Source organism: Pituophis catenifer, unplaced genomic scaffold (genome assembly GCF_029215685.1).
Source record: "Pituophis catenifer annectens isolate HBS135680 unplaced genomic scaffold, rPitCat1.0.hap2 SCAF_11, whole genome shotgun sequence".
NCBI classification, from domain to species: Eukaryota; Metazoa; Chordata; class Lepidosauria; order Squamata; family Colubridae; genus Pituophis; species Pituophis catenifer.
In genome coordinates this window covers 25243070-25267926 of record NW_027256891.1, presented here as the reverse complement: position 1 = coordinate 25267926, position 24857 = coordinate 25243070, and the positions used below count along the sequence as shown (strand labels likewise).

The 24857-nt window shown below is 45.7% G+C and overlaps 1 protein-coding gene across 2 annotated transcripts in view; it reads right to left on the bottom strand.

Moving 5' to 3' along the window:
* The window catches only part of CD99L2 (CD99 molecule like 2), a 35929-nt gene extending 16202 nt beyond the window's left edge, over nucleotides 1–19727 (bottom strand). The window contains exons 1-7 of one of the 2 annotated variants that reach the window (XM_070951939.1): nucleotides 19576–19727; nucleotides 7263–7328; nucleotides 4653–4691; nucleotides 3851–3943; nucleotides 2571–2651; nucleotides 1151–1246; nucleotides 145–180 (exon numbers count right to left, since the gene is read on the bottom strand). In XM_070951939.1, coding sequence (XP_070808040.1) covers nucleotides 145–180; nucleotides 1151–1246; nucleotides 2571–2651; nucleotides 3851–3943; nucleotides 4653–4691; nucleotides 7263–7328; nucleotides 19576–19642 — 478 coding nt within the window. In that variant the 5' untranslated portion in view covers nucleotides 19643–19727. The remainder of the gene's footprint in view (nucleotides 1–144; nucleotides 181–1150; nucleotides 1247–2570; nucleotides 2652–3850; nucleotides 3944–4652; nucleotides 4692–7262; nucleotides 7329–19575) is intronic. The other variant, XM_070951940.1, reaches the window with a different exon arrangement.
* Nucleotides 19728–24857: the final 5130 nt, after the last annotated feature.

Here is a 24857-nt window from a genome sequence, read left to right as displayed (position 1 = left end):
GGTTAGACAGGAGATCAGTCAGAGGGTGATTTTTTAAAAAACAAACAAACGAACGACTGGACTTAGGGAGAGAAAGGCGAGCAAAGGCAGTCAGGTGGGACAGAGGAGAGAGAGCAGCTGGGGAGCCAAGGAGAGACCCCTTACCAGGATTTCCACCTCTTTTATCTCCCCCTTTGGAGCCTGGAACGGGATTCTTTATTCATTAACTGATCATGGAAAATAGCAGGGGTTGGTTTAGCACATGACAAAGGAAAGTGAGAATTCAACCTGGAGCACTAAAACAACCTGCCTGTCTCTCTCTCACACTCACTCACTCACTCACTCACTCACTCACTCACTCACTCACTATCTCTCTATCTATCTCTATCTTATTTGCATCTATCTCTATTTACATCTATCAATCTGCATCTATCTATCTCTATTTGCATCTCTGTCTCTCTATCTCTAGCTGCATCTATTTATCTCTTTTTGCATCTATCTATCTGCATCTATCTCTATTTGCATCTCTCTCTAATTTGCATCTATCAATCTGCATCTATCTATCTCTATTTGCATCTGTCTCTCTATCTCTATCTGCATCTATCTCTTTTTGCATCTATCCTCTATCTGAATCTATCTATATCTATCTATCTATCTATCTATCTATCTATCTATCTATCTATCTATCTATCTTCTATCATCTATCTTATCTGCATCTATCGCTATTTGCATCTATCTGCATCTAACTGCATCTATCTCAATTTGCATCTATCTATCTATCTATCTATCTATCTATCTATCTATCTATCTGCATCTATCTGCATCTATCTGCATCTATCTCTATCTGCATCTCTATCTGTCTGTCTATCTATGCATCTATCTAGCTGCATTTATATCTACCTAACTACCTACCTACCTACCTACCTATCCATCCATCCACGCCCACACGGTCACATGATCACCGAGCCACACCTACCCAGCTAGACATTAGGGCAGAGAACCGATTGTTAAATTATTTGAATGCCGCCACTGCCTACCAAGTAAGCAGATCTTCAAGGCTTTGGGTTCCCGTTGGCAACTGTTCTTCCCCCAACAGCAACGGATGTAGGGAGAGGGAAGGGAGGGTGCAGAAGTCTATCTCGACCAACCAAAAGAAGAATGATCAACGTACCTCCACCAGGATTTCCTTTAGGTGGTCCACCCCCAGGGTATCTGTCATTTTGATCATCTAAAGCATCGGATAAGTCGAAATCCATGGGGTCTTTCCCTATAAAATTAGCAGATGAGGGCGTTATGGTTTCTAGCATCGCCACTCTTTTCCACTAAGAAAGACTTAACCTCTTAGGAGAAGTAAGAAAAAGGTTTGAAGAAATCTACCCAGGCGTCCCGTAATTCCTATAAGATTTCCTAGGCATAGGTTCATCTTGAGTTGACTTTGATGCATGTAATGGTCACCACCTCAACACAAGACCAGCCATTCCCAACCTGCTAGTCTCCAGATGTCTTGAATTCCAAGCCACCACCAGGATCTCAGCCATGGGAGAACATCAGGCCTTGCAGCCAACACCTCTACATGTTGAGGGTCAGAGTTGGTGAAGGCTTTTATAGAAACCAGACTGAATGTCAGGAAAACACATATATCAAGGAAGGAAGTTTGAATCCCCAAATTCAGCCTGGGAACTCCAAATCCTCTAGTTATGTAATAGATTGTCTTCTCCTATCCATCCATCCATCCATCCATCCTCCATCCATCCATCCATCATCCATCCAATCATCATCCATCCATCCATTCATCCAACTATAATCCATCCACCCATCCATCATCCATCTAACCATCATCCATCCAACCATCATCTATCTATCCAATCATCATCTATCCATCCAACTATCATCCATCCATCCATCCATCCTCCATCCATCTAACCATCATCCATCCAACTATCATCCATCCATCCTCCATCCATCTAACCATCCTCCATCTAACATCATCTATCTATCCAATCATCATCTATCCATCCAACTATCATCCATCCAACCATCATCTATCCAATCATCATCCATCCATCCATCATCTATCCAACCATCATCCATCCATCCATCCATCCATCTATCCAATCATCATCCATCCATCCATCATCTATCCAATCATCATCCATCCATCCATCATCTATCCAATCATCGTCCATCCATCCATCATCTATCCAATCATCATCCATCCATCCATCATCCATCCATCATCCAACCAACCATCCATCCATCCAACCAACCTAATGTCCATCTGTCTGTCCGTCCATCTGTCCATCCACCCATCCATCCCCAGACCCCCAAATTTTCTTCAGAGATCTACATTGTCCTGCCAAACAGGAGAAAGCAGAGAGAATAGCTGCAGTAAAGGAGGAAAACCTTTTGAAGTGAGGACACCCCTGGGGAAATCCCACCCAGGCCCTGCTCTGCTCTGTTCTCTTCCAATACCAGATCGAGCTCCATGTCTTCATCCCCACCTTCACGTCTTTGGATGTCCACGGTAGAAGGCAGATTGTTTTCCAGATTTCTAATGGGGCCTTTGAGGTTTCATAGTGGTTAAAAATTACCTGCGGTTTTTTTCGGGGGTGGCTTGGTAGTTTTGGGCTGTTTGGTGGTGGTGGTATGGGGAATGTTCCAGCGGCCATCATCTGCAGATCGGAGAACACAAACCCTTCAGCCCAGGGTGCCCAGCGATCGGCTTAGCCCAGCCCTCCCCGCTCAGTTGCCTTTCCAAATATGTCCGGCCGCAGTTTTGGAAAATCGAGATCAAATACATGCGGGCTAAGCTGTGTGGTTCAACCTTCTCAACCCTTAGCCCATGTTAGGGAAAACAGCAAAGCTGGTACCTGGCTCTCCCCCCCCCACACACACACACCCCGGGCAGGATGTGGTTTAATTCCCCTTTCTAACATCCTGCCTATCACCTGGTGGTATCCCAGCCAAATTCCAACCAGATCCAATCCTCCTTGGGGGTTAGGGATCCTGGCTTCATTGGGCTTGTTTGGAAGCTGGTTTGTGAACTGTGGTCACCCTTGTTGTTTTGTAAATGTATAGCAGGATTCACAAATAAATAGCCTAGTTGCATTCAGGGAGGGAGGGAAGGAGGGAGGGAGGGAGGGAAGGAAAGAAGGAAGGAAGGAAGGAAGGAAGGAAGGAGGAAGGAAGGAAGGAAGGGGCAAGAAAGGAAGGAAGGAAGGAAGGGGCAAGACAGGAACGAGGGAAGGGAGGGAGGAAGGAAAGAAAAAGGTAAGGGAGGAAGCAGAGAAGGAAGGAAGGAAAAGGAGGGAGGAGGAAGGAAAGAAAGAGAAAGGAAGGAAGGAAGGGGCAAGACAGGAAGGAGGGAAGGGAGAGAAGGAGGGAGGAAAGAAAAAGGAAAGGGAGGAAGGAGAGAAGGAAGGAAGGAAAAGGAGGTAGGGAGGAGGAAGGAAAGAAAGAGAAAGGAAGGAAGGACGGAGGGAAGGGAGATAGGTAGGTAGGTAGAAAGAAAGAGGGGAGGGAGGGAGGAAGAAAGGGAGGGAGGGAGGGAGGAAGGGGGCAAGACAGGGAGGGAGGGAGGGATGAAAGAAAGAAAAAGGGAAGGGAGAAAGGAGAGAAGGAAGGAAAGTAAAGGAGGGAGGGAGGAGGAAAGGGAAGGAAGGAAGGAAGGAAGGAAGGAAGGAAGGAAAGAAGGAAAGGGGGAGGAAGGGAGGGAGAGAAGAGAAAGGAAGGAAGGAATTCTTTGCCACCCAAAGTCGTATTTCCACCCCATTAAGTAGGCTTTGGGCTCCCAACCCCGCCCCCCCAGAGCTTGAGGAGAGGGCAGCCCAGCGTCCAAGCTTGCCAAAACCAGGGGCCAGGATGTCCTTACCTGGTTTCCTTGGATAAGGGACAGTGGTGGCCTTTGCAGGCCTGGTGGTTCTCTCCGGTGGGGAATCAAAGAAATCCAACTGATCGAGTTCGCCTGCTCGAGAAATCAAGGAGACCGATAGAAAGAGCTACTTACTGCAGGGAACACCAATTTCCTTTCTGCAACGTAACCCCCCACCCCCCTTTTATTTCTGTGGGCATCACAATATCATTCACATACACCCAAAAGGTGAGGCCGCCGCAACGCTCTTGAGTCCTGCTACAGGTTTGTGTCCTTATATCCTCCCAACAGCCCTCCCAGGTAGGCCACTGTCATCTTCTTTTAATGGCCCCATAATCCCTTGCAAAGTCTGGGCAACTGAATGGAGCTAGCAGAGTATTTACTGGCCGGATGCCCTTCCTGTCACCAGTGCGGAGTTTTGTTCAGCAGATCTATTCTCAGTGTGCCCAGAGGGAGAAATATCTGCCTCTACCTAGGATCAAACTCACAGCCTCCTGATTGTGAGGCCAGAGCTCCACCTCTAGGCCACCGCACGACTCCCAGGTAGGCCACTTTCAGGGTTACCAAGGCCAAGGTCCCATTAAAAGACAAAGACTGAGGATACCGCCAAATGAAATGGGTCGGCTTGTACTTGCAACTTCCTGGATTGCTGTTTGTCAAGAAAAAGGGGTGGGGGGGAACCCCAGCAAATTACCCTACCTTACCATAAAGCCAAGAGTCACTCAATGGCTGGGGAGGATAGGATTTGTAGTGGGAGAGCACCCTCAGCTGATTTAAAGGCTTAAGAGAGCTAACATCTCACCTGTGCCACCTGAAGTCTTCTTGGGCGGCTTGTGAGTAGCTGGGAAAGACAAAAAGACAGAATTAAGGGCATTTTTGATTCCGCGGCGATGCCAAACCAGCCTGAGCTGACCCAGCACTCTGGGTTTACTCCTATAAGTAAGACATGCACATCCTCAGAGTTCAGTCAGGCTACATCTAAAGAGCAGGGCCACCTTGAACTGATGTTAAAAGTTCAAGGAAAGGAAGCTGAAGCTGTTAAAAAGTTTAAAGTTTACATTCAATTACATTTGACATTTGACAGTTTCTAACACGGGATGTTTGCGGCAGGGGGCATGCTGAATTTCCATGCCAAGCTCTAACTCAGTTTTCATCAGTTGGGCTTTTAGTTTTTAGTAAGAGGATTTAAACCACGGTGAGTTCTAAACCTTGGTTTATGCTTCAGTGCAAATGAGGTGAATTTCGAGGATTAAATGTGCCCCAAATTCGTTGTCTGAAGCCCCTCCAGGCAGAGTTACAGGCTATCTGATTTCAGGAATTAAAAAATATAGAACATAATCTCAGTTGCATTCATATCAGTGACTGGAAACTGTTTATGGGCTTTTTGCTCAAAATGGGGGGGTGGGAGGAAATGAATGCATGTTTTATGATCTTGGCAATTAGGAAGGGTAGAATATGGAAAGCAAGCAAGAGAGAAAGGATGAAATATATATGCATTTACAACCAATTTATACATTGACAGCTGCTTCTTTATATGTTCTTTTTCTTTTCTTTCTTTACTTATTTCTCACATTTCTTCATTTTTCTTTTTATTTGCATCGTTTTTAACTCTAAAATTTCCGTTCGTTTTTTAAAAATGTTTTTAGTTGCATCCTTACGAAAAGGTTTTCGTAAGGATCCAAATGTTATCCTTCCCCTCCGCATCTTGGCATATTCAGGCCCCGCCCAGATATGAAATAGCCCCGCCCACTTTATATTGTGGCCCCACCCACTGTCTCCTGTCTTATCAAAGGACAGGAGTGCCAGCCATTGGCTTATCCAACGCGTCATGGTTTTAAAAAGAGCATAATCTTTTTAATCCCGACAGACAAATCCCAAGGACCGAGCAAATCTCTATTTCTGTGTCTCCCAGTGGAAATTCCAGAATAGGCTTTAAGACATTGGATCTGTATGTATGTATGTGTGTGTGTGTGTGTGTGGAGAGAGAGAGAGAGATGAGAGAGATGAGAGAGATGACAGACAGACAGACAGACAGACAGACAGACAGACAGACAGATAGATAGAATGTTTCCCCCAAAAGAAGACCCTGTCTTATATATTTTTTTAACTCTGAAATAAGTGCTTCGCCTTATTGCCATGCGCTCAAAAGCCCAATTGGGCTTATTATCAGGGGATGCCTTATTTTGGGGGAATCAGGGTAGGTAGGTGGGTGGGTGGGTGGGTGGGTGGGTGGGTGGATAGATAGATAGATAGATAGATAGATAGATAGATAGATAGATAGATGATAGATAGATAGATAGATAGATAGATAGATAGATAGATAATTATATATATGTCAGTGGTGGGTTTCAAATTTTTTTACTACTGGTTATGTGGGTGTGGCTTGGTGGGGGTGGCATGGCTTGGTGGGCGTGGCTTGGTGAGCATGGCAGGGGAAGGATACTGTAAAATCGCCATTCCCTTCCCAATCCATGGGAAGGATACTGCAAAATCCCCATTTCCTCCCGATCAGCTGGGACTCGGGAGGCAGAGAATAGATGGGGGCGGGGCCAGTCAGAATTTTTACTACCGGTTCTCCGAACTACTCAAAATTTCCGCTACTGGTTCTCCAGAACTGGTCAGAACCTGCTGAAACCCACCTGATATATATATATATATACAGAGAGAGAGAGAGAGAGAGAGAGAGAGAGAGAGAGAGAGAGGGAGGGAGGGAGGGAGGGAGGGAGGGAGAGGGAGGGAGGGAGGGGGAATAAATTAATACAGATCTTGGAAACAGAAAGTCTCGGGCATGTCCAATCTGATAATATATTTTCAAGCTGCCCAGTTAGGTCATATAATTCCGCGCATTATGGAAAACTCGCTGCTTTAGAGTTTGCCTTTATGATATTTTTTTTTTAATCTAAATACTTCTTTTTCAGCTTGACTTTTGCCTTTTGTTTTTTGTTTTTTAAACTATCATTGCAGGAAGGATGCCTGCCGACAAACCCTATAAAAAAAGTTAAAGGAGTGCCTGCAGATTTTATTCCGCTAGTTGTAGCCGATTTTCGGGGTTGGTGCTCATCTCCGTTTCAAGGGCCATTGAACCAGTGCTCTCTCAAGACTTTTCCACGGTCATGTGACCGGGCATGATGTCACTGAGCGCTGTGACCTTCCCGCCGAAGTGGTACCTATTTATCTACTTGCATTTGTGTGCTTTCGAACGGCTAGGATGGCAGGAGCTGGAGCAAGGAACGGGAGCTCACTCCTGTGGCACGGCGGTGGGGTCTCGAACCCGGGCGGTCAGCTTTCCATCGACAAGCTCATTTCTTCCCTGCAGAACATCACCCCAACCCCTCTGATTCCTAATCGACAGCCAATATCCACTCTGCCCACAATGTGTATCCACATGTGGAGCAACCGGTCTCATACTTACGTCTCTTCGTCGGGACAAAGTCATCCAGTGCATCTGCTAAATCAAAGCCCGAGTCGTCGGCGTATCCTGAGGACCAAAACAGACAAACCAACGTATTAGTCAAGTTCTCCTAAACAGCTGTTCAAAACCCAACGGGGCATTTTCCAAAAAGTTACCATTTGGTGCTGGATGAGAATGCAAACAGAAGCCGTCTCAACTTACAACCCCAGTTGAGTGCAAAACATCTGCTGTTAAGCGAGACAGTTGTAAAGTGAGTTTTGCCTCTTTCTACCACCTTTCTGGCCCCCGTTGCTAAGTGAATCACTGCAGTTGTTAAGTTAGGAACACAGGTTGTTAAGCAAATCTGGCTTCCCCATTGCTGGTCGGAAGGTCGCAAAATGTGACCCCAGGATACTGTGACCGTCATAAGTGTGAGCCCATTGCCAAGTATCCGGATTTTGTGGAGATGCCACAACGCTCGTTAAATCCAGTTGCCTCTTTTAAAAAAAAAGCACCTTCAGGACAACCACGACTTGGATGGCTGAGAATCTCCATAGACATCAAATCTAATGTAGCTCCAATGACCTGACTAGGTGGCTCAAGTGGCTAAGACACTGAGCTTGTCGATCGGAAAGGTCGCCAGTTCGGCAGTTCAAATCCCAATACAGGTCTCCTGTGAGAGCAGGGGGCTGGACTAGATGACCTCCAAGGTCCCTTCTAACACTGTTACTGACCTATCTTCAAATTTAAACCCACCAGACCTGTCCATATTCACAGGCAACTTTCCATACAGGTTGTTCTTGAAAACGTCTGCAATTTTTGTTTTCAAGGTAACGAAGATCAATGATAATTCCTTCTCCGTGCTACCGTTACTCAACTTCCTTATTCTTAATTTTCTTTCAAGAAAATCTCAGATCTATAATCACATAATCACAAGATTATGGGCTTCGCGTCCTTTTAATGGCAGATAATACCATGACACATTGATTTTGTATTTACGCGTTTAAATCCGTGCAATAGAGACAGCCTAAAAACAGTAAATAAACCGAACCACTTCTTGAGATAGGGGTATGATTAAAACGTGTTTTTTAAAAAAATGTAACTAGGCTACTCTGTCTATGAAGATTCTCAGTCATTCAGGTTGTGGTGGTCTCAAAGGTGCTTTTTTTTCCCAAGAGGCGACTGGACTTTCTGGTTTTTCTTTGAAGACGTTTCGCTTCTCATCCAAAGAAGCTTCTTCAGCTCTGACTGGATGGTGGGGAAATCCTCTTGGGGTGGGGAAAAAGGGCTACTCTGGAAAACATCCAGCCTGGTTTTTCTACATCACCGTCCTTGGAGTTAGCTTAGCAGTCCTGAAATTGTGAAGGTGGAAGATGCTAAGAAGATTCCAAGGTGCCTATAAGACCTATCTAGCACCTTTTGGTGGTCAACTCTATCATCCAGCATTTCCCAACCTCAACAACTTTAGGATATTTGGACTACAACTCCCTGAATTCCCCAGACAAAATATTGCTATGGGCTCATTACATCTGGAAGGAATCAAGTTGGGTTTGCTTTAACCCTAGTTGGTTGAATGAAGAATACAAAGCACAACACACCAAATTATAACTATAATCATAACTGTTTGGGATGATGCAACATATCCATCAAAGTCAGGCAAGATAAAATGATGACTTAGCACAGGTGGGCACTCAAGCAACTTGTCTTGAGCACCTCAAGAGAGAGGTTCTTAATACCATTTACAGAAGTTGGAGGAAGATATGCATCCTTGGGTCCTGTTTATAAGCTTCTCCTAATGCCTGTTTGGCTGTGTCCAACCAGATCCCGTCTCTCACTATAGCTGCAGGACCTGATCAGGATTCCATATCCTCGTTTTGATACCAGCAAGAGAGCAAGAAAAACAAGAGAGTCCCTGGATCTTCTATCCCAGACGCCCAGGAGAAGCTATGATGTCATCCCTAATGTCATGAAGTTATCACAGAGACAATGAAGTGATGGAATTTGCAAGGAGGAGGAGGAGGAGACAAGAAGGAGAAGAAAAAATGGAGGAGGAAGAGAAAAGAAAGAGGAGAAAAGGAGGAAGAGGAGGAGTAAGAAAGGGAGGACAAGAAGAAAAGGAGAAGAAAAAGAGGAGGAGGAGGACAAGAAGGAGAAGAAAAGGAGGACGAGAAGAAGAGGAGGAGGAGAAGAAAAGGAGGAGAAAAGGAGGAGGAGTTGGAAGAGAAGAAAAGAAGGGAAAAAAGGAGGAGGAGGAGGAGAAGAGGAGAAAGACAACAAGAAGAGGAGGAGAAAAGGAGGAAGAGGAGGAGGAAGAAGGGGGAGGACAAGAAGAAAAAGAGAAGAAGAGGAGGGGGACAAGAAGGAGAAGAAAAGGGGGACAAGTAGAAGAAAAGGAGGAGGAGGAAGAGGACAAGAAGAAAAGAAGAGGAGGAAGAGAAGGAGGAGGAAAAAAGGAAGAGGAGGGCAAGAAGAAAAGAAGGAGGAGAAGAGGAGGAGGAGGAGGTCTTTCAACTCGGCTTCTAAAGGATGCTTATGACCAAGCACAGGCTTATCAAAAATATTTCTGATAAATTTAATTAAGTTTAAAGAAACTCCAAAGGGACAGAGTCTAAATGGCACAAAGTCACTGTTTATTTTGAAGTTTACGACCTACACCCATTGTCACTTCTCCAACCAACCCAGTGAGTCACAAACCTTGGATAAAAAGGTTACCTTCACGTGCCAATTTAAAAACCTTCCCTCAGTAGAAAGCAACTGTCCCACAGCCACACACCCCTTCCCTAAGCCTGAGTCCCCAAACCTACCCCAATACCCCCAAATGTTCAATCCACGAGTTTTCCTCGCAAGATCAAAAGCAGCTCGGGCAAATTACTCCCCAAATGCGACGCAGCCTTACCCAAATGCAGGCTAGTTTTAATTAAATGTAAATTGGGAGTCTAATTTAAGTTTTTGTCCTACTTTCCACCGTTCCTTTTGTAGCGTCCGGGCCCCAAGTCATGCCGTCAAAAGAGCCTGGTGGCGCAGCAAACTAATAGCCTGTTATTAACATCCAGCTGCCTGCAATTACTGCAAGTTCGAATCTCGCCAGGCTCAAGGTTGACTCAGCCTTCCATCCTTTCAAAGGTAGGTAAATTGAGGACCCAGTTTGTGGGGGCAATAAGCTGACTTTGTATAAATATACAAAAGTATATTTTGTATAAAGTATAAAGAGCTTGTAGTACAGTGGACTAAAGCACTGTTATTAACAACTGCTGCTTGCAATTACTGCAAGTTCAAATCTCCCCAGGCTCAAGGTTGACTCAGCCTTCCATCCTTTCAAAGGTAGGTAAATTGAGGACCCATTTGTGGGGGCAATAAGCTGACTTTGTATAAATATACAAAAGTATGAAGGCTATTGCTTAACGCATTGTAAGCCACCCTGAGTCCCCGGAGAAGGGCGGCATATAAATCAAATTTAAAAAAAAAGTGTGAATGTGACTTCCACTGCAAAAAAAAACAGGACACATCCCTAACTTTATTTTAACACTGTAACAAAAGAGAAAGAGACATAGAGATACAGAGTCTTTTCCCATATAATGGGAAATTTAGGAGGAATTTACTTACAAATTACTCGCTTACAATGTAGTCAAGTAAAGTATCATTTTGAAGAAAGCATGTTTTTTCATTAGGGTTCCCTCCCCCCCTCCAACCACACTTTGAGAATGAGGAGATATTGAGCTCCTATCTAGAAGTCAGCTTGCATCTCGGGAAGAAACAAAGGAAGACTTCGAAACAATCCTTAAATGGCCCATCCACAGGCATTTTCATCTGAATAGTTGCCTTGTTTTATGGATCCCTCAGCACAGCACCAAGAGACCCACTGAGGACTACCTGTAGCAAGTTGAGGGCCGTTGGACCAGGTATGTTCTCATCAATCATTTGATGAGATGGCCATCACTAGGTATGTTCTCATCAATCATTTTATATCTTCTGTGTAGTTTTCTTGGTTTAAAAAAAAGGTTCATTGTTCTCTTCTCCCACGGAGTATGACTTGATGTCATGGGAGAAGAGCAGCCAGTTGGGAGGCGGAGTTAAACAAGTCATCAGCCTAGAGTTGTTACGTTGCCACAAACGGTCCAAGTCCCCTTTAATTTCTTCTTCTTCTTCTTCTTCTTCTTCTTCTTCTTCTTCTTCTTCTTCTTCTTCTTCTTCTTCTTCTTCTTCTTCTTCTTTCTTTCTTTCTTTCTTCTCCTCCTCCTCCTCCTCCTCCTCCTCCTCCTCCTTCTCCTTCCATATCTGTCATCGGAATTCAACGATCATGTTGGCGATCCTATTTTTATCAACAGCTGCACGAAAAAGTGCTGCTGAGTTTTGTCTACACCAAACCCTTAGATTTTGAAGCCATGATGGTCTTCTTCTGCCTGGACCTCGTTTGCCTTCAATCTTTCTTGGAGGATTAAGTGAAGGATGCTGTATTTTTCCAGGTGTCACATCCCATGTCCGAAATATTCTAACTTTTTTTGCTTTTTTATGGTTTTGATGATTTCTCTTGGCTTTCCCAGGTGGCTTATCCCCTCCTCCTTTCTGATTTTGTCAACCCAGCTCCTACGTAACAGCCGCCTGTAAATCCACATTTCAAATGCTTCTGGTCTCTTCAAGTGTCTGTCAGAGACCCAACTCTCCACTCCGTAGAGCAGGATAGAAAAGACGTAACATCTGACAAGCATCTGATTTTTCAATCTCAGGCTTATGTTGTGATTGCAGAAGATCGTTTTGAAGAATGCTGTTTGATCTTTCTCTATCCTTGTTCCATGTTCCAGCTCTCATGGAAATTAGAACTGAGGGACATGATCCTTTCAACTTTTTCTAGTGGTATTCCTTCCGAAGTGACTGACTCCTAGCTGAGGCCAATTTAGTGCTGAACTTTAGTTGAGTAGACTCTTGTGCTTAAGCCTAAACAACAGGGTGGATAAAAATTGATGATTTTTAAAAAAAAGAAAAAAAAATTTAAAAATTGATGATTTTTTTAAAAAAATTTAAAAATCGGATTTTTAAAATTTAAATCAGATTTTATTTAAATCGGATTTTTTTTTTATTTTTATCAAACTTATTTTAATAAAATGCTTTTGGAGTAAACATCTATCTAAAGATGGTTTTCTATTTAAGATCACATCACCAATTTAGTTTATTCAGCATGGAATGGAGCTTAGTTAGGTAGCATGAGGCTGTCTGTTCTGCAATATTTACATTTTTGGGTAAACTCGTCCCAGGAATCCAAGCTCTGCAAGCTAAATGGGAAACCTTCGTTTTGCTTGCAAATAATCATATTAAAAGATTCTAACTACCAGTCCTTAGCTTGAAAGAGCGCCTGTCATTTCAGATCCATCATGGCAGCGTCTGTTAGCGGGCATCCATTCACCTGCTGCCCACCACGTCCCTCACCTTGTGTCACTGATGCATCCCCAGCCGTCCCATTAAAGTGAATGTGACTGTCGGTGAGTCAACAGTGGGTCAGAGGAGGAGCCACTGCGGGACAGACGACAAATCGAGTTGATTTAAATCGTGATTTAAATCACGATTTAAATCGTTATTTAAATTGAGTTGATTTTTAACTAGTGGTTTAAATTGTGATTTCAATCACGATTTAAACAGTGATTTACACCATGATTTAAACTGTGATTTACACCATGATTTAAACTGTGATTTACACCATGATTTAAACTGTGATTTAAATTGTGATTTAAACTGTGATTTAAATCAACTTGATTTAAATCAAATCCATCCTGCCAAACAACCTATCTTCCAAATTGCAACTTAACGTACGGTCCTGATCTTTTGCACCTGATCTAAATCGCGCGCATGTGGTCCTGATCTTTTAACAGAGGGCCCTGATCTTTTGCGCCCGCTTTAAATCGTGATTTAAATCGTGATTTGAATCAACTTGATTTAAATCAAATCCATCCTGCCAAACAACCTATCTTCCGAATTGCAACTTAACGTACGGTCCTGATCTTTTGCGCCTGATCTAAATCGCGCGCGCATGGTCCTGATCTTTTAACAGAGGGCCCTGATCTTTTGCGCCCGCTTTAAATCGTGATTTAAATCGTGATTTAAATCAACTTGATTTAAATGAAATCCATCCTGCCAAATAACCTATCTTCCGAATTGCAACTTAACATACGGTCCTGATCTTTTGCGCCTGACGATGCCTTCGCTGCTAGAATGATCTTCTGTCCGCAGCATCCCTCTAGATCTCTGCTACCCAATACAGAGCAGGGGTGAAATGCTACCGGTTCGCACCGGTTCAGGCGAACCGGTAGCAGCGGCGGTGGATGGTTCGGAGAACCAGTAGTGGCGGCAGCACGAGTTTCCGCCCACCCACCTGGACGTCATTACTTCCTGGTTTTAATTAGGGAGTAACCTCTTTTTTACCCTCTGCGCGTGCACAGAGTCTCCAAAATCACATGTGACATGCGCGTGTACACACACTTCGGAACCGGCAGGGAAGGTAAGTAACTTTCACCTCTGATACAGAGGCCTGCTTAGTTGACCTGGGCAGCTGGGATGACCTTACACCTCGGGTGACCCTACCGAGAACATCTTCTCTTGGCCCACAATCCCCATAATTTTCGCTCATCCTTCTTAGGAACCATGGTTGAGACAGGACTTGGAGTGGGGTGGAAAAAGAATCTCCGATATGGCTATAAATACAAATTTAGATTGGAGTCCATTCGGCTTCCTGGCTGTGTGGCTAGAAAAGGCTGAGCCCCTACTGTGAGTGGGAGGGTTTAGAGGCTTTAAGCCTTAATTAATGAAAACAACAACTTATCCTTCTGCCCTCTGGTTGAACTGTGATCGGGGAATTAAGTTTAACAACGAAATGGGGCCCTACAATTTTGTAGGTACAGAAGAGCAAGGGAGCCTCCCACCCACCCCCAACCATATTATCCTATCACCCACTCACTTTCCCTGTAACTGAACTTCTCTCCGGCATAAATATTCTTCTCCAGGTGGTCTTTACACAGGTTAAAAGTGGGCAATGTTTATCTGGTTAATTTTTGAAAATGGTTTTACCGGGCAAAAGAATTAAAAGAGTGGCCCAAAATAAATAAATAAATATAAATAAACACAAAGAGAAAAAACAACAACAACAACCCAAACGGGAGAAGATTTAGGTCAAACCCTAAATCTGCATTATGCCTCTCATGTAAGGATGAATAGTCTTTTTTTTCTTTTTTTTAACCTCAATTTTAAAAAAATTGACTGTGGAGTGTTCGGGTTTAGTTTTGAGTTTTACAAACGATGGTTGAATCACTCATTTGTTTGTTTAGATTTACCTTCTGGCTTTCTCGGGAGCCCTAGGCACAAGATTTTACAGATGTAACGGAGTTGGAAGGGACCTTGTAGGTCATCTAGTCTAACCCCCACCCCACCCAAGCAGGAGACCCTACACCCGTGATGGCGAACCTGTGGCACACGGGCCAGAGGTGGCACGCAGCGCCCTATGGGCACACGAGCTGTTGTCCCAGTTCAGCTCCTCTGCGCATGCGTGCATGCCACCCACTGGCCAGCTGGTCTCTGCTGCGTATGCGCAGGGGGGGGGAGGACACATGTCGGGGGTGCAGGGGCAGGGCACATGCACGGTGGCTGTGCATGCATGGGGGCGTGCATGCATGGGGGCACGTGCGCATTGCATTTGGGGGGTTCGCGTGTGCTTTGGGCACTCAGGTCCACAAAAGTTAAGCCATCACTGCTCTACACCATTTCTGACCGATGGCAGTCCAGTCTCTCCTTGAAAGCTTTCCACAACTCGCGATGAAGCTCCCACAACTTCTGAAGGGAACTTCCTTTGTTCCTTTGGTGTGATGTGACATCTATTTTTCCCACAATCCAGTGAGGTAGGCTAGGATAGGCAATAATGAGGATGACCAGAATCAAGTTGTCTTCCTGTTAACTGAAAGGAGATTGGGATTTCCTTGGTTTTTTTTCTCCATGTTTTAACCTCTACACTGATGTAGCTACTGTGTTATGTAAAATCAGATGAATTCAATAAGTCAATATAGAATAGCAGAGTTGGAAGGGACCTTGGAGGTCTTCTAGTCCAACACTCTGCTTAGGGAGGAAACCCTACACCACTTCAGACAAATGATTATCCAACATCTTCTTAAAAACTTCCAGTGTTGGAGGGTTCACAACTTCTGGAGGCAAGTTGTTCCACTGATTAATTGTTCTGTCTGGAAATTTCTCCTTAGTTCTAAGTTGCTTCTCTCCTTGAATAGTTTCCATCTGTTGCTTCTTGTCCTGCCCTCAGGTGCTTTGGAGAATAGCTTGACTCCCTCTTCTTTGTGGCAGCCCTTGAGATATTGGAAGACTGCTATCATGTCACCTCTAGTCCTTCTTTTCATTAAACTAGACATACCCAGTTCCTGCAACCGTTCTTCATATGTTTTAGCCTCCAGTCCCCTAATCCTCTTTGTTGCTCTTCTCTGCACTCTTTCTAGAATCTCCACATTCGTTTTACATCGTGGCGACCAAAACTGAATGCAATATTCCAAGTGTGGCCTTACCAAGGCCTTATAAAGTGGTATTAACACTTCATGTGATCTTGATTCTATCCCTCTGTTTATGCAGCCTAGAACTGTGTTGGCTTTTTTGACAGCTGCTGCACACGGCTGGCTCATATTTAAGTGATTGTCCACTAGGACTCCAAGATCCGACTCACAACTATTGAGCGAGGTACCACACATACTGTTTGTGATTGTATTTGAATGATGGAGATTTTATGTTTTGTTTTGTTTTTTCTGTGTTTGATATAAATAAAAAAAAATTTAAAAAACCCACTTCATGTGATCTTGATTCTATCCCTCTCTTTATGCAGCCTAGAACTGTGTTGGCTTTTATATATATAAATTTAAATTTGGGGGTTTTATAATATATTAAAAACAAAAAACCTTGTAAGGCAAACACCAACCATCCTTCTGCCAAAGATGGCATGATGGGGTGCTACCACCGAGTCGATCCTGTTTTGACTCTAAGCATCAAGACCAGATTTCCTTTTGATCTTCACTTCGTCTCCTGGACGATCAGCCAAACTCTTCATCAATAGCCCTTGAACATCCTCTGTCCAGTCCAAAAAAAAAACCCTAAAACAACGGGGCTGGATGATGACAGCAGACAAAAAGAAGGATTTACAATATCATTCAACGGACAGATCCAAATGGAATGTGACAGCCGGTTATTGTTTAAGACCTTATAACCTAATCCCCCAAATTGCCTTCATAGCAGATTGGGTGGCCCAAGGCTTTGAAAAGAATTGTGTAATAGTTTTGGTGAGTTTCAAACACATTGTATTTCTTCTTCTTCTACTTCTACTTCTACTTCTACTTCTACTTCTTCCTCTTCCTCTTCCTCTTCTTGTTTCCTCACCACCTGGAAAGCTGGCTACTGGGGTAGGTGGGTGTGGAAAATGACTATTTAAAAAATCAGCACATTAAAAAAAGCAAGCCACGGAAGAATTGTTGGGATAAGACGTAAAGAGAATAATGTTTGGTGAATTATGAGATCAAATAGAATAGAACAACAGTGTTGGAAGGGACCTTGGAGGTCTTCTAGTCCAACCCTCCACCGACTTCCTGATGGTCAGGGGGGCAAGATTAGGCAATTCCATAGCCAGCTGGAATTTGTTTTTGTCTATTTCAATTGTTTGGGCTCTTCTGTATACAGGACAATAAATACCCCAGATATAAATGACAGGCAGTAAACAAATGAAAGGTGAATTCTTCCCCCTTTTCTTTTTGATCTTCTTCTTCTTCTTGGTTTCCTTCTCTCTTCGTCCTTCCTTCCTCTTCCTTCTTCATCACCATGCACTCCTATGAGTACTACCATTGTCCAAAACGTTGGTACCACCAGAAGCTAACTGAGAAGTCAGATTGACCAATAATCAATCCCTTTCCACTGGTCAATCATTTTTTCAATCCAGTCTGTACAGTGAACACATTTCAAATGGCATCTTCTTGGTGTAAGCTCTTCCTTTAGACCAATTATTATTATTATTATTATTATTATTATTATTATTATTATTATTATTATTATTATTATTATTATTATTTTAAATATTACCTATCCAGCTCTTCTTTTCATACGGCAATTCTTCCACCTCCCTCCCCCACCCCTTGGAATTTCCCAAAATGTGGATTTGATTATTCCCCCAAAATAAGTTATTTTCCCTTTTCCTTCTCCTTCCTGAAATCTTCTGGCCCCCTCGGGCATCCGACGTTCTCGCCATCTTCGTCTTCTCCAACCCACTCCCGCAAAAAATAAAATAAATCCACCTTCTTGTGTTCTTGCTGCAACCTTGGCCATCCTTTTATGGAGGCGTGAACCTGGTGGCATCCTTTACGGAAGACGAGTCCTCCGTAAGGCATTTGCAACCTTAACCTGGAGAAATGCATTTTCTAACCCCTTTGCTTGCACACCGAGAAGGAGCGGCCAACAGACAAGGGTAGAGAGGGGTGTTTGGGGTGGGGGGTGTGACTGGTTAAGATATACTGCAGATTTCCCTTTTTCCAGGCTGCAATTTTTTCACCCAGGCTGCACATGGCTCCTTGGAAAAGACTGCAGGATAAGCCAGCTTTTCCGCCCCCTAAATCTATTCTTCCAACAATGGCCAACCTCTCTGCCTTCATCTCTCTTACAGCTTGCATCTCTCTTGCAGCTATTCTATTCAAGGGAAATCTCCCTTTTCCAGAGCCAGAAAAACACATGGATTTCTCTCTCTCCACACACACACACACACACACACACACACACATAACCAGACATTAAAGCAAACACCCGATAACACAGGTTCTATTTTCTCGGCCACAAGAGAAAGGATCCTTCCAAAATCAGTGCCTTCTCTCTGGAGGAACCTTTCTCCTCCCCACCACCACCACCACTTCCCCTCCCCAAGCTAGGGGGGACCCGCCCCCCACCAAGCCCAGGAAGGGGGTCTTCTATTGTTCTCCTGGAAGGGTTCATAGGGAGGGGGAGAGGGAAAAGGGAGCACAGGGTCGCCTTTTCTTTTGCAAGGATGGGGAGCAGGAGAAAAAAGCTAAACCCGCGCGTGCATATGTGTGCGTGTGTGTGTACACACAAGGGGAGCCCCCAAAGAGAGGGGGAGGGCATCCCACCGAAGACTGCGCTACACCCAGAATCTAGGATACCCGAAGTCGTCTTGGCTACCGGGGCTCCTCCGGGATTGGAGAGAGGTGGCTGAGCAACCTGGTGGTGGAAGAAGAGGGAATATGGAGGGAGGGGGCGTCACGCCCTTCCTCCCCTCTTCTCCCTCCCTCCGACCCCCACCCAGGTCTTAACAGGTCCTCTCTCTCTCTCCTTCCAGCCCCCCCTCCCCTCCCCACCCCTCCTTTTTTCTTTTTCTTTTTTTTTTTTCCAAGAGCCTCCGAGGAGGAGGCGGCGGCGAATCTAATTCCCCCCCCCTTTGCAGAGAAGCTGCGGCAATGCGCCATGCCTCGCCGACCCCCCCCCCCAGTCCCCACTCCCCACTCCGCCCCCGAGCTCAGCCCCATCGGGCCACAATGGAGTTAAAAGGAGGGGGGGCACAGGGCCTGGGCCAGCGGGGGGGGGGGAAACCGCCTCCCACCCATCTACCCACCCACCCACTCACATCCCCAGGAATCCCTCGCAGGCCGCTGCAGCCTTCCCGAGACCCCTACTCACCCCCCCACCCCACTCGCTTTCTTTAAAGGGGGGGGGAGAAGATACTCTTACCTATCTCTCTATGTCCCCCCCCCCCACCCACCCACTCACATCCCCAGAAAATCCCTCGCAGGCCGCTGCACCCTTCCCGAGAGCCCCCCACCCACCCCACTTGCTTTCTTTAAAGGTGGGGGGGGAAGGAAGATACTCTTACCGATCTCTCTATCTCCCCCCTCCCCACATCCCAAGGAATCCCTCGCAGGCCACTGCAGTCTTCCCGAGACCCCTACCCACCTCCCACCCCACTTGCTTTCTTTAAAGGTGGGAGGGGGGAAGGAAGATACTCTTACCGATCTCTCTATCTCCCCCCACCCACCCACCCCCACATCCCCTCCAGGCCCTAATGGCAGCTCCCCCCCCCCATCTCCCTCTCTCTGGGTCTCTCTCCTGGGGGAGGGGGACATGGGGGATCATGCGCAATGTTGCCCCAGTCCACCCCAGTCGGGGATGCCCCCCCCCTCCCCAGTCCAGTAACCCACCCACCCACCCAGCCAGCCCCCCACCCGGGGGGGGGGGGAGAAAAGCCAAGTCCCCAGCGGGGGCGCAGGGCAACAAAGGGGAGCGGCGGGCGCCAGGTTGCAGAAGGGGGCCGGCTTACCTCGGCCGCTGAGGGCGAGGGCGAGGAGGCAGAGGAGGCAGAGCAGGCGGGGGGGCGTCCCGGCCATCGCGGGCTGTCTTTTCCTTGCCCGGGTGGGTGTCGGGGCGAGCGGGGCGGCGGCGAGCCTCTTCCTCGGCTGGAGAGGGACGGAGGTGGAGGCGGCGGCGGAGGGAGGAGCGCGCCGGCCGGGCACGCGGGGAGGGGGCGGGACGCGGCGTGGGCACCGAACGGGCGGAGTGGGGTGGGGCGGGGGGCTCAGCTGCCGCTCGGGACCCTCCGTGGCTCCAGAGCTCCGGGCTGGGAGGGAGGGGAAAGGAAGGGAGGGGAGGGGGAGGAGAGGAGAGGAGGGGGGGAGGCTCTTGCAAGGGACCCGCCCCCTACCCACTCTTCCTCCTGCCCCCCCACCCACCCCCACCCCCACCCCCGTCTCGCCTTTCGGCCCGAGCTGCCGCTTCTGCAAGAGGCGCCCGCGGGCTTCCCGGGAGGGGGTTTCACCGAATCACCGAGCTGGAAGGGACCTTAGAGGTCGTCTAGTCCAGCCCCCTTGCTCAAGCAAGAGATCCTATCCTATTTCAGACAAGGGACTTATCAGTCACTTCTTCAAAACTTCCAGTGTTGGTGCATTCACAACTTCTGGAAGCCAGTTGTTCCACTGATGAATTGTTCTCACTGCCGGGAAATAATAATAATAATAATAATAATAATAATAATAATAATAATAATAATAATAATAATAATAATAATAATAAATCTTTAGTGAGATTCACAGCCTTTGAGGCTGGTTAATAGCTCAGCAGCTCGAGTCCTAACCAAGGACCTAGGAACTGTTAAGGTATCGTCGGAGAATTTATTATTATTATTATTATTAGTTAATCTTTAGTGAGATTCACAGCCTTTGAGGCCGGTTAATAGCTCAGCAGCTTGAGTCCTAACCAAGGACCTAGGAACTGTTAAGGTATCGTCGGAGAATTTATTATTATTATTATTATTAGTTAATCTTTAGTGAGATTCACAGCCTTTGAGGCCGGTTAATAGCTCAGCAGCTCGAGTCCTAACCAAGGACCTAGGAACTGTTAAGGTATCGTCGGAGAATTTATTATTATTATTATTATTAGTTAATCTTTAGTGAGATTCACAGCCTTTGAGGCCGGTTAATAGCTCAGCAGCTTGAGTCCTAACCAAGGACCTAGGAACTGTTAAGGCATCGTTGGAGGATGTAAGCTGTTCCGAGTAAGGTGGTTTTTTGTAGAGTCAAAATGTTCAAGTCCGGCAAATTTAGAATTTCTAAATAGCGGGGTAGCCCTTTGGGTATTGCTCCAAGGGCTCCAATTACAATCGGGACAACACACGATTTCTTTTTCCACAGTCGCTCAACTTCAATTTGTAAGTCCCGGTACTTTGTGATTTTTTCTTGCTGCTTATCTTCAATCCGTGCATCACCAGGTATTGCAATGTCAGTGAACCATACTTTTTTCTTTTCAACTATTGTTATGTCAGGTGTGTTGTGGACCAAGTGCCTGTCAGTCTGAATCCTAAAGTCCCATAAGATGATTTATTATTATTATTATTATTATTATTATTATTATTATTATTATTATTATTATTATTATTATTAATTCAATTTATATACCGCCCTTCTCCTATTGGACTCAGGGCGGTGCACAGCCAAGGATAAAAAACATACCAATACAAAATTTAAAATCAATTAAAAGAATTATACAGCTTTGGCCCACAATTTAAAACAATCCAATTAAAACCCAATTTACACTTAAAAAAGTGTAAACTACTCAACTCAAAATTTCCACTACCGGTTCTCCAGAACCGGTCAGAACCTGCCGAAACCCATCTCTGTAAAATTACAACTCTTAATGCCTTTTGGGCAATGCTGTTACAGTGAGCTCTAATATAATATGTTTATAATATGAATATCGAGTGGATCAGGCCGACCGAGTCTAGCAAAACCTTGGCCTCTTCCGAGCCAACATTTTCCGTAGGTATTAGCAGCTGCCGTGAATTTATTACAATAATTTTTAAGCTGTTTTTTTTGAAATGATGTTCTGTATCGCCACGTGGGGTCATATTTCAGCCCGCTTACGCTGCTTCCACATAACCTCTTGCCATAAACAAAATGTAGAAAGGAGCCATGACAGACAAAGGTCATTTAAAAAAAAAAAGGCAGGAAAAGTTGATTTACAGTCTGGGGGAGCCAGCTAATTGTGGCGTTTGGCTATTAATTGTATGTAGATCAATAGCTAGCAAAACTCTACAAGGAGGGCCCATTTCATACTTTTAATGCTATCCAGAGATTTCCTCATCCGGCCCTGCTATCTAGCAATTAACATCCCTGCTCGCCAGAAGTGGAATCAATTAAAATCTAGCCAGCTGAAAATAAAAATAAATAAAATGAAAATGTTGTGCTAAGATGGATCGCCCTGTCGTGGCAAAAGAAAATTTGGATTTTTTTAAAAACTGCGGATTGGTGCTACATGTATACATTGGTGTGCCATGTATAATTCGGCTGGCTCTGAGCGGGAAGCAAGAGGCACCGGGGTTTTCAAACGTGATCTCTTGAGAACCTGGTTAAATGAAAAACACAAAAGAAAATGAAAATGGCCTCTTTGTGTTTCATTAGTTACTTAAAAAAAAAAAAATAACGTCAGCAAGGGCCAACTTTTTCTTCCAGGTGTACCTGTGCGTGCAGGTGATTAAAATAGGTCCAGTTTAACTCTTAAGAGGTGGATAGAACCAGGGTAAAATAATAAATTTGGTTTAATTTTGGCACAATGACAATCTCGGTTAATGTAATGGTTACCGCAATTAAGCTCCGTGTGTTTAATCATTTGCCCTTTGGGCACAGGAAAGGGAGGGAGGGAGGATGGAAGGAAGGAAGGAAGGAAAAGGAGAGGAAGGAAGAAGGAAGGAAAGGAAGGGAAGATGGATTGAATGAAGGAAGGAAGGAGGGAGAGAGAGGGATGGATGGAGGAAGGAAGGAAGGAGAGGGAGGAAGGATGGAAGGATGGATGGAAGGAGAGGGAGGAAGGAAAGGAAGGAGAAGGAGGAAGGAAGGAAAGAGGGAGGGAGGAGGGAAAGGGAGGGAGAAAAGGAAGAGAGGAGTGGAGGGAGGGAGGAAGAATGGATGGAAGGAAGGAAGGAGAAGAAGGAAGAAAAAAGGAGGGAGGAAGGAAGGAAAGAGGGAGGATGGATGGAAGGTAGGAAGGAGAGGATGGAAGGATGGATGGAAGGAGAGAGGGAGGAAGGAAAGGAAGGGAGGAAAGGAAGGAGAAGGAGGAAGGAAGGAAAGAGGGAGGGAGGAGGGAAAGGGAGGGAGAAAAGGAAGAGAGGAGTGGAGGGAGGGAGGAAGAATGGATGGAAGGAAGGAAGGAGAAGAAGGAAGAAAAAAGGAGGGAGGAAGGAAGGAAAGAGGGAGGATGGATGGAAGGTAGGAAGGAGAGGATGGAAGGATGGATGGAAGGAGAGAGGGAGGAAGGAAAGGAAGGGAGGAAAGGAAGGAGAAGGAGGAAGGAAGGAAAGAGAGGGAAGGAGGAGAGAAAGGGAGGGAGGAAAGGAAGGAGAGGGAGGAAGGAAAGTAAAGGAAGGGGGAGGAAGGAAAGGGAGGGAGAGAGGAAGGAAGGAAGTTGTTTTCCAAAATTGCCTTGGTCTCTTGGATGCACATTTAAAAAAAACAACAAAATTAATTTAAAAACCTCTGATGGAAAAGATTCAAAACACCTCTTTATTTATTACTACCTGCCTATCTCACTTTTTATTTTATGCAACTCCAGGTAACATCGTATATAAAATGATCCTCTATCCCAGGGGTCGGCGATCTTAAACACTCAAAGAGCCATTTGGACCCGTTTCCCACAGAAAAGAAAACACCGGGAGCCACAAAACCCTTCCCGTGCCTGACTATTTCCTGAGCGGCCACAAAACGAGCATATGTAGTTGAATTAAACGTTCTGTTTTCTTCTGAAACTTTTCTTTTCTCGGATTTATCCATGGTTGGCCTACCGGGGGTTGAAAAGCTCAATAAATCGCATGCCATCGGGTGTCACATATTGGCGGTTGTGATGCATATTTTGAGCGACAGGAAGCCGCAGCAGAGGGGTGAAAGAGCCACATGCGGCTCCAGAGCTGCAGGTTGCTGACCCCTGATCTATCCTATTTTCGGTGCAGGAGCCACCCGATGTGTTGAAATGGATTGAAAGAAGGGAGACTGGCCTGAAATCACACAGCTGGCTTTCATGGGAGGGGAGGACGGGAGTGCTAGAATTCACCTTCTCCCAGTTTCTATTCCAGCACCTGAAGCCCCCCCTCACCACCAAAATCAAACAAAAAGGCAATGCAGTTCCAAAGCCATAAAATATGAATTTTGAATGCCATGCAGGCCATTCGAGGAATGAAATGTTTAGCAAGGCCGAGAGGATCCTAGGTGCAATTCTACATTTTCCGAAGGAGCACCCAGGTCCCGTCTGCCTCGCTAAACATTCCCTTGGCTCAGCTGGTCTGCGTTGCATTCAGAGTTGGAAGTTGGGTCCCCGGGGGTCATTTAGTCCAACCCTTCTCTCTCACTACAGGAAGTCCTCGACTTAGCAACAGTTCATTTAGTGACCAAAGCTACAACTTTGGGAGAGAGAGATGGAGAGAGAGGGGGGGGAGAGGGAGACAAGGAGAGGGAGGGAGTGACGGAGGGAGAGAAAAAGAGGAAGGGAGAAAGAGGGAGCGAGAGAGATGGAGAGAGAAAGGGAGGGAGAGAGAGAAGGTGGGAGAGAGATGGAGAGGAAGGGAGAGATAGAGAAAGAAGGAGGGAGAGAGACAGTTAAGGGGAGAGGGAGAGAGAGAGTGACGGAGAGAGATAGGGAGGGAGGGAAACTGGGAGGGAGAGGCATGGAGAGAAAGGGGGGAAGAGAGAGACAAAGAGAAAGGGAGAGAGAAACAGAAAGAGGTAAACGGAGAAAGAGATGGAGGGAGACAGGAAGAGGAAGAAAAAAAGGGAGGAAGGGAGAGAGATAGAGGGGGAGGGAGACAGAAGGAGGGAGGAAGAGAGGGAGGGAGGGGGAGAGAAGGGGAGGGAGGAAGAGAAAGAAGGAGAGAGATAGAGAAAGGAGGGAGGAAGAGAGGGAAGGAAGGAAATTGAGAGGGAGGGGGACAGAAAGAGAGAGGTAGAGAGAGAGGGAGGCGAGAGAGAGGGAGACAGAAAGGGGGAGAAAGAGAAAGGGAGGGAGACAGATGGAGAGAGGGGGGAGGGAGACAGAGAAAGAGAAGGAGAGAGAGATAGAGAA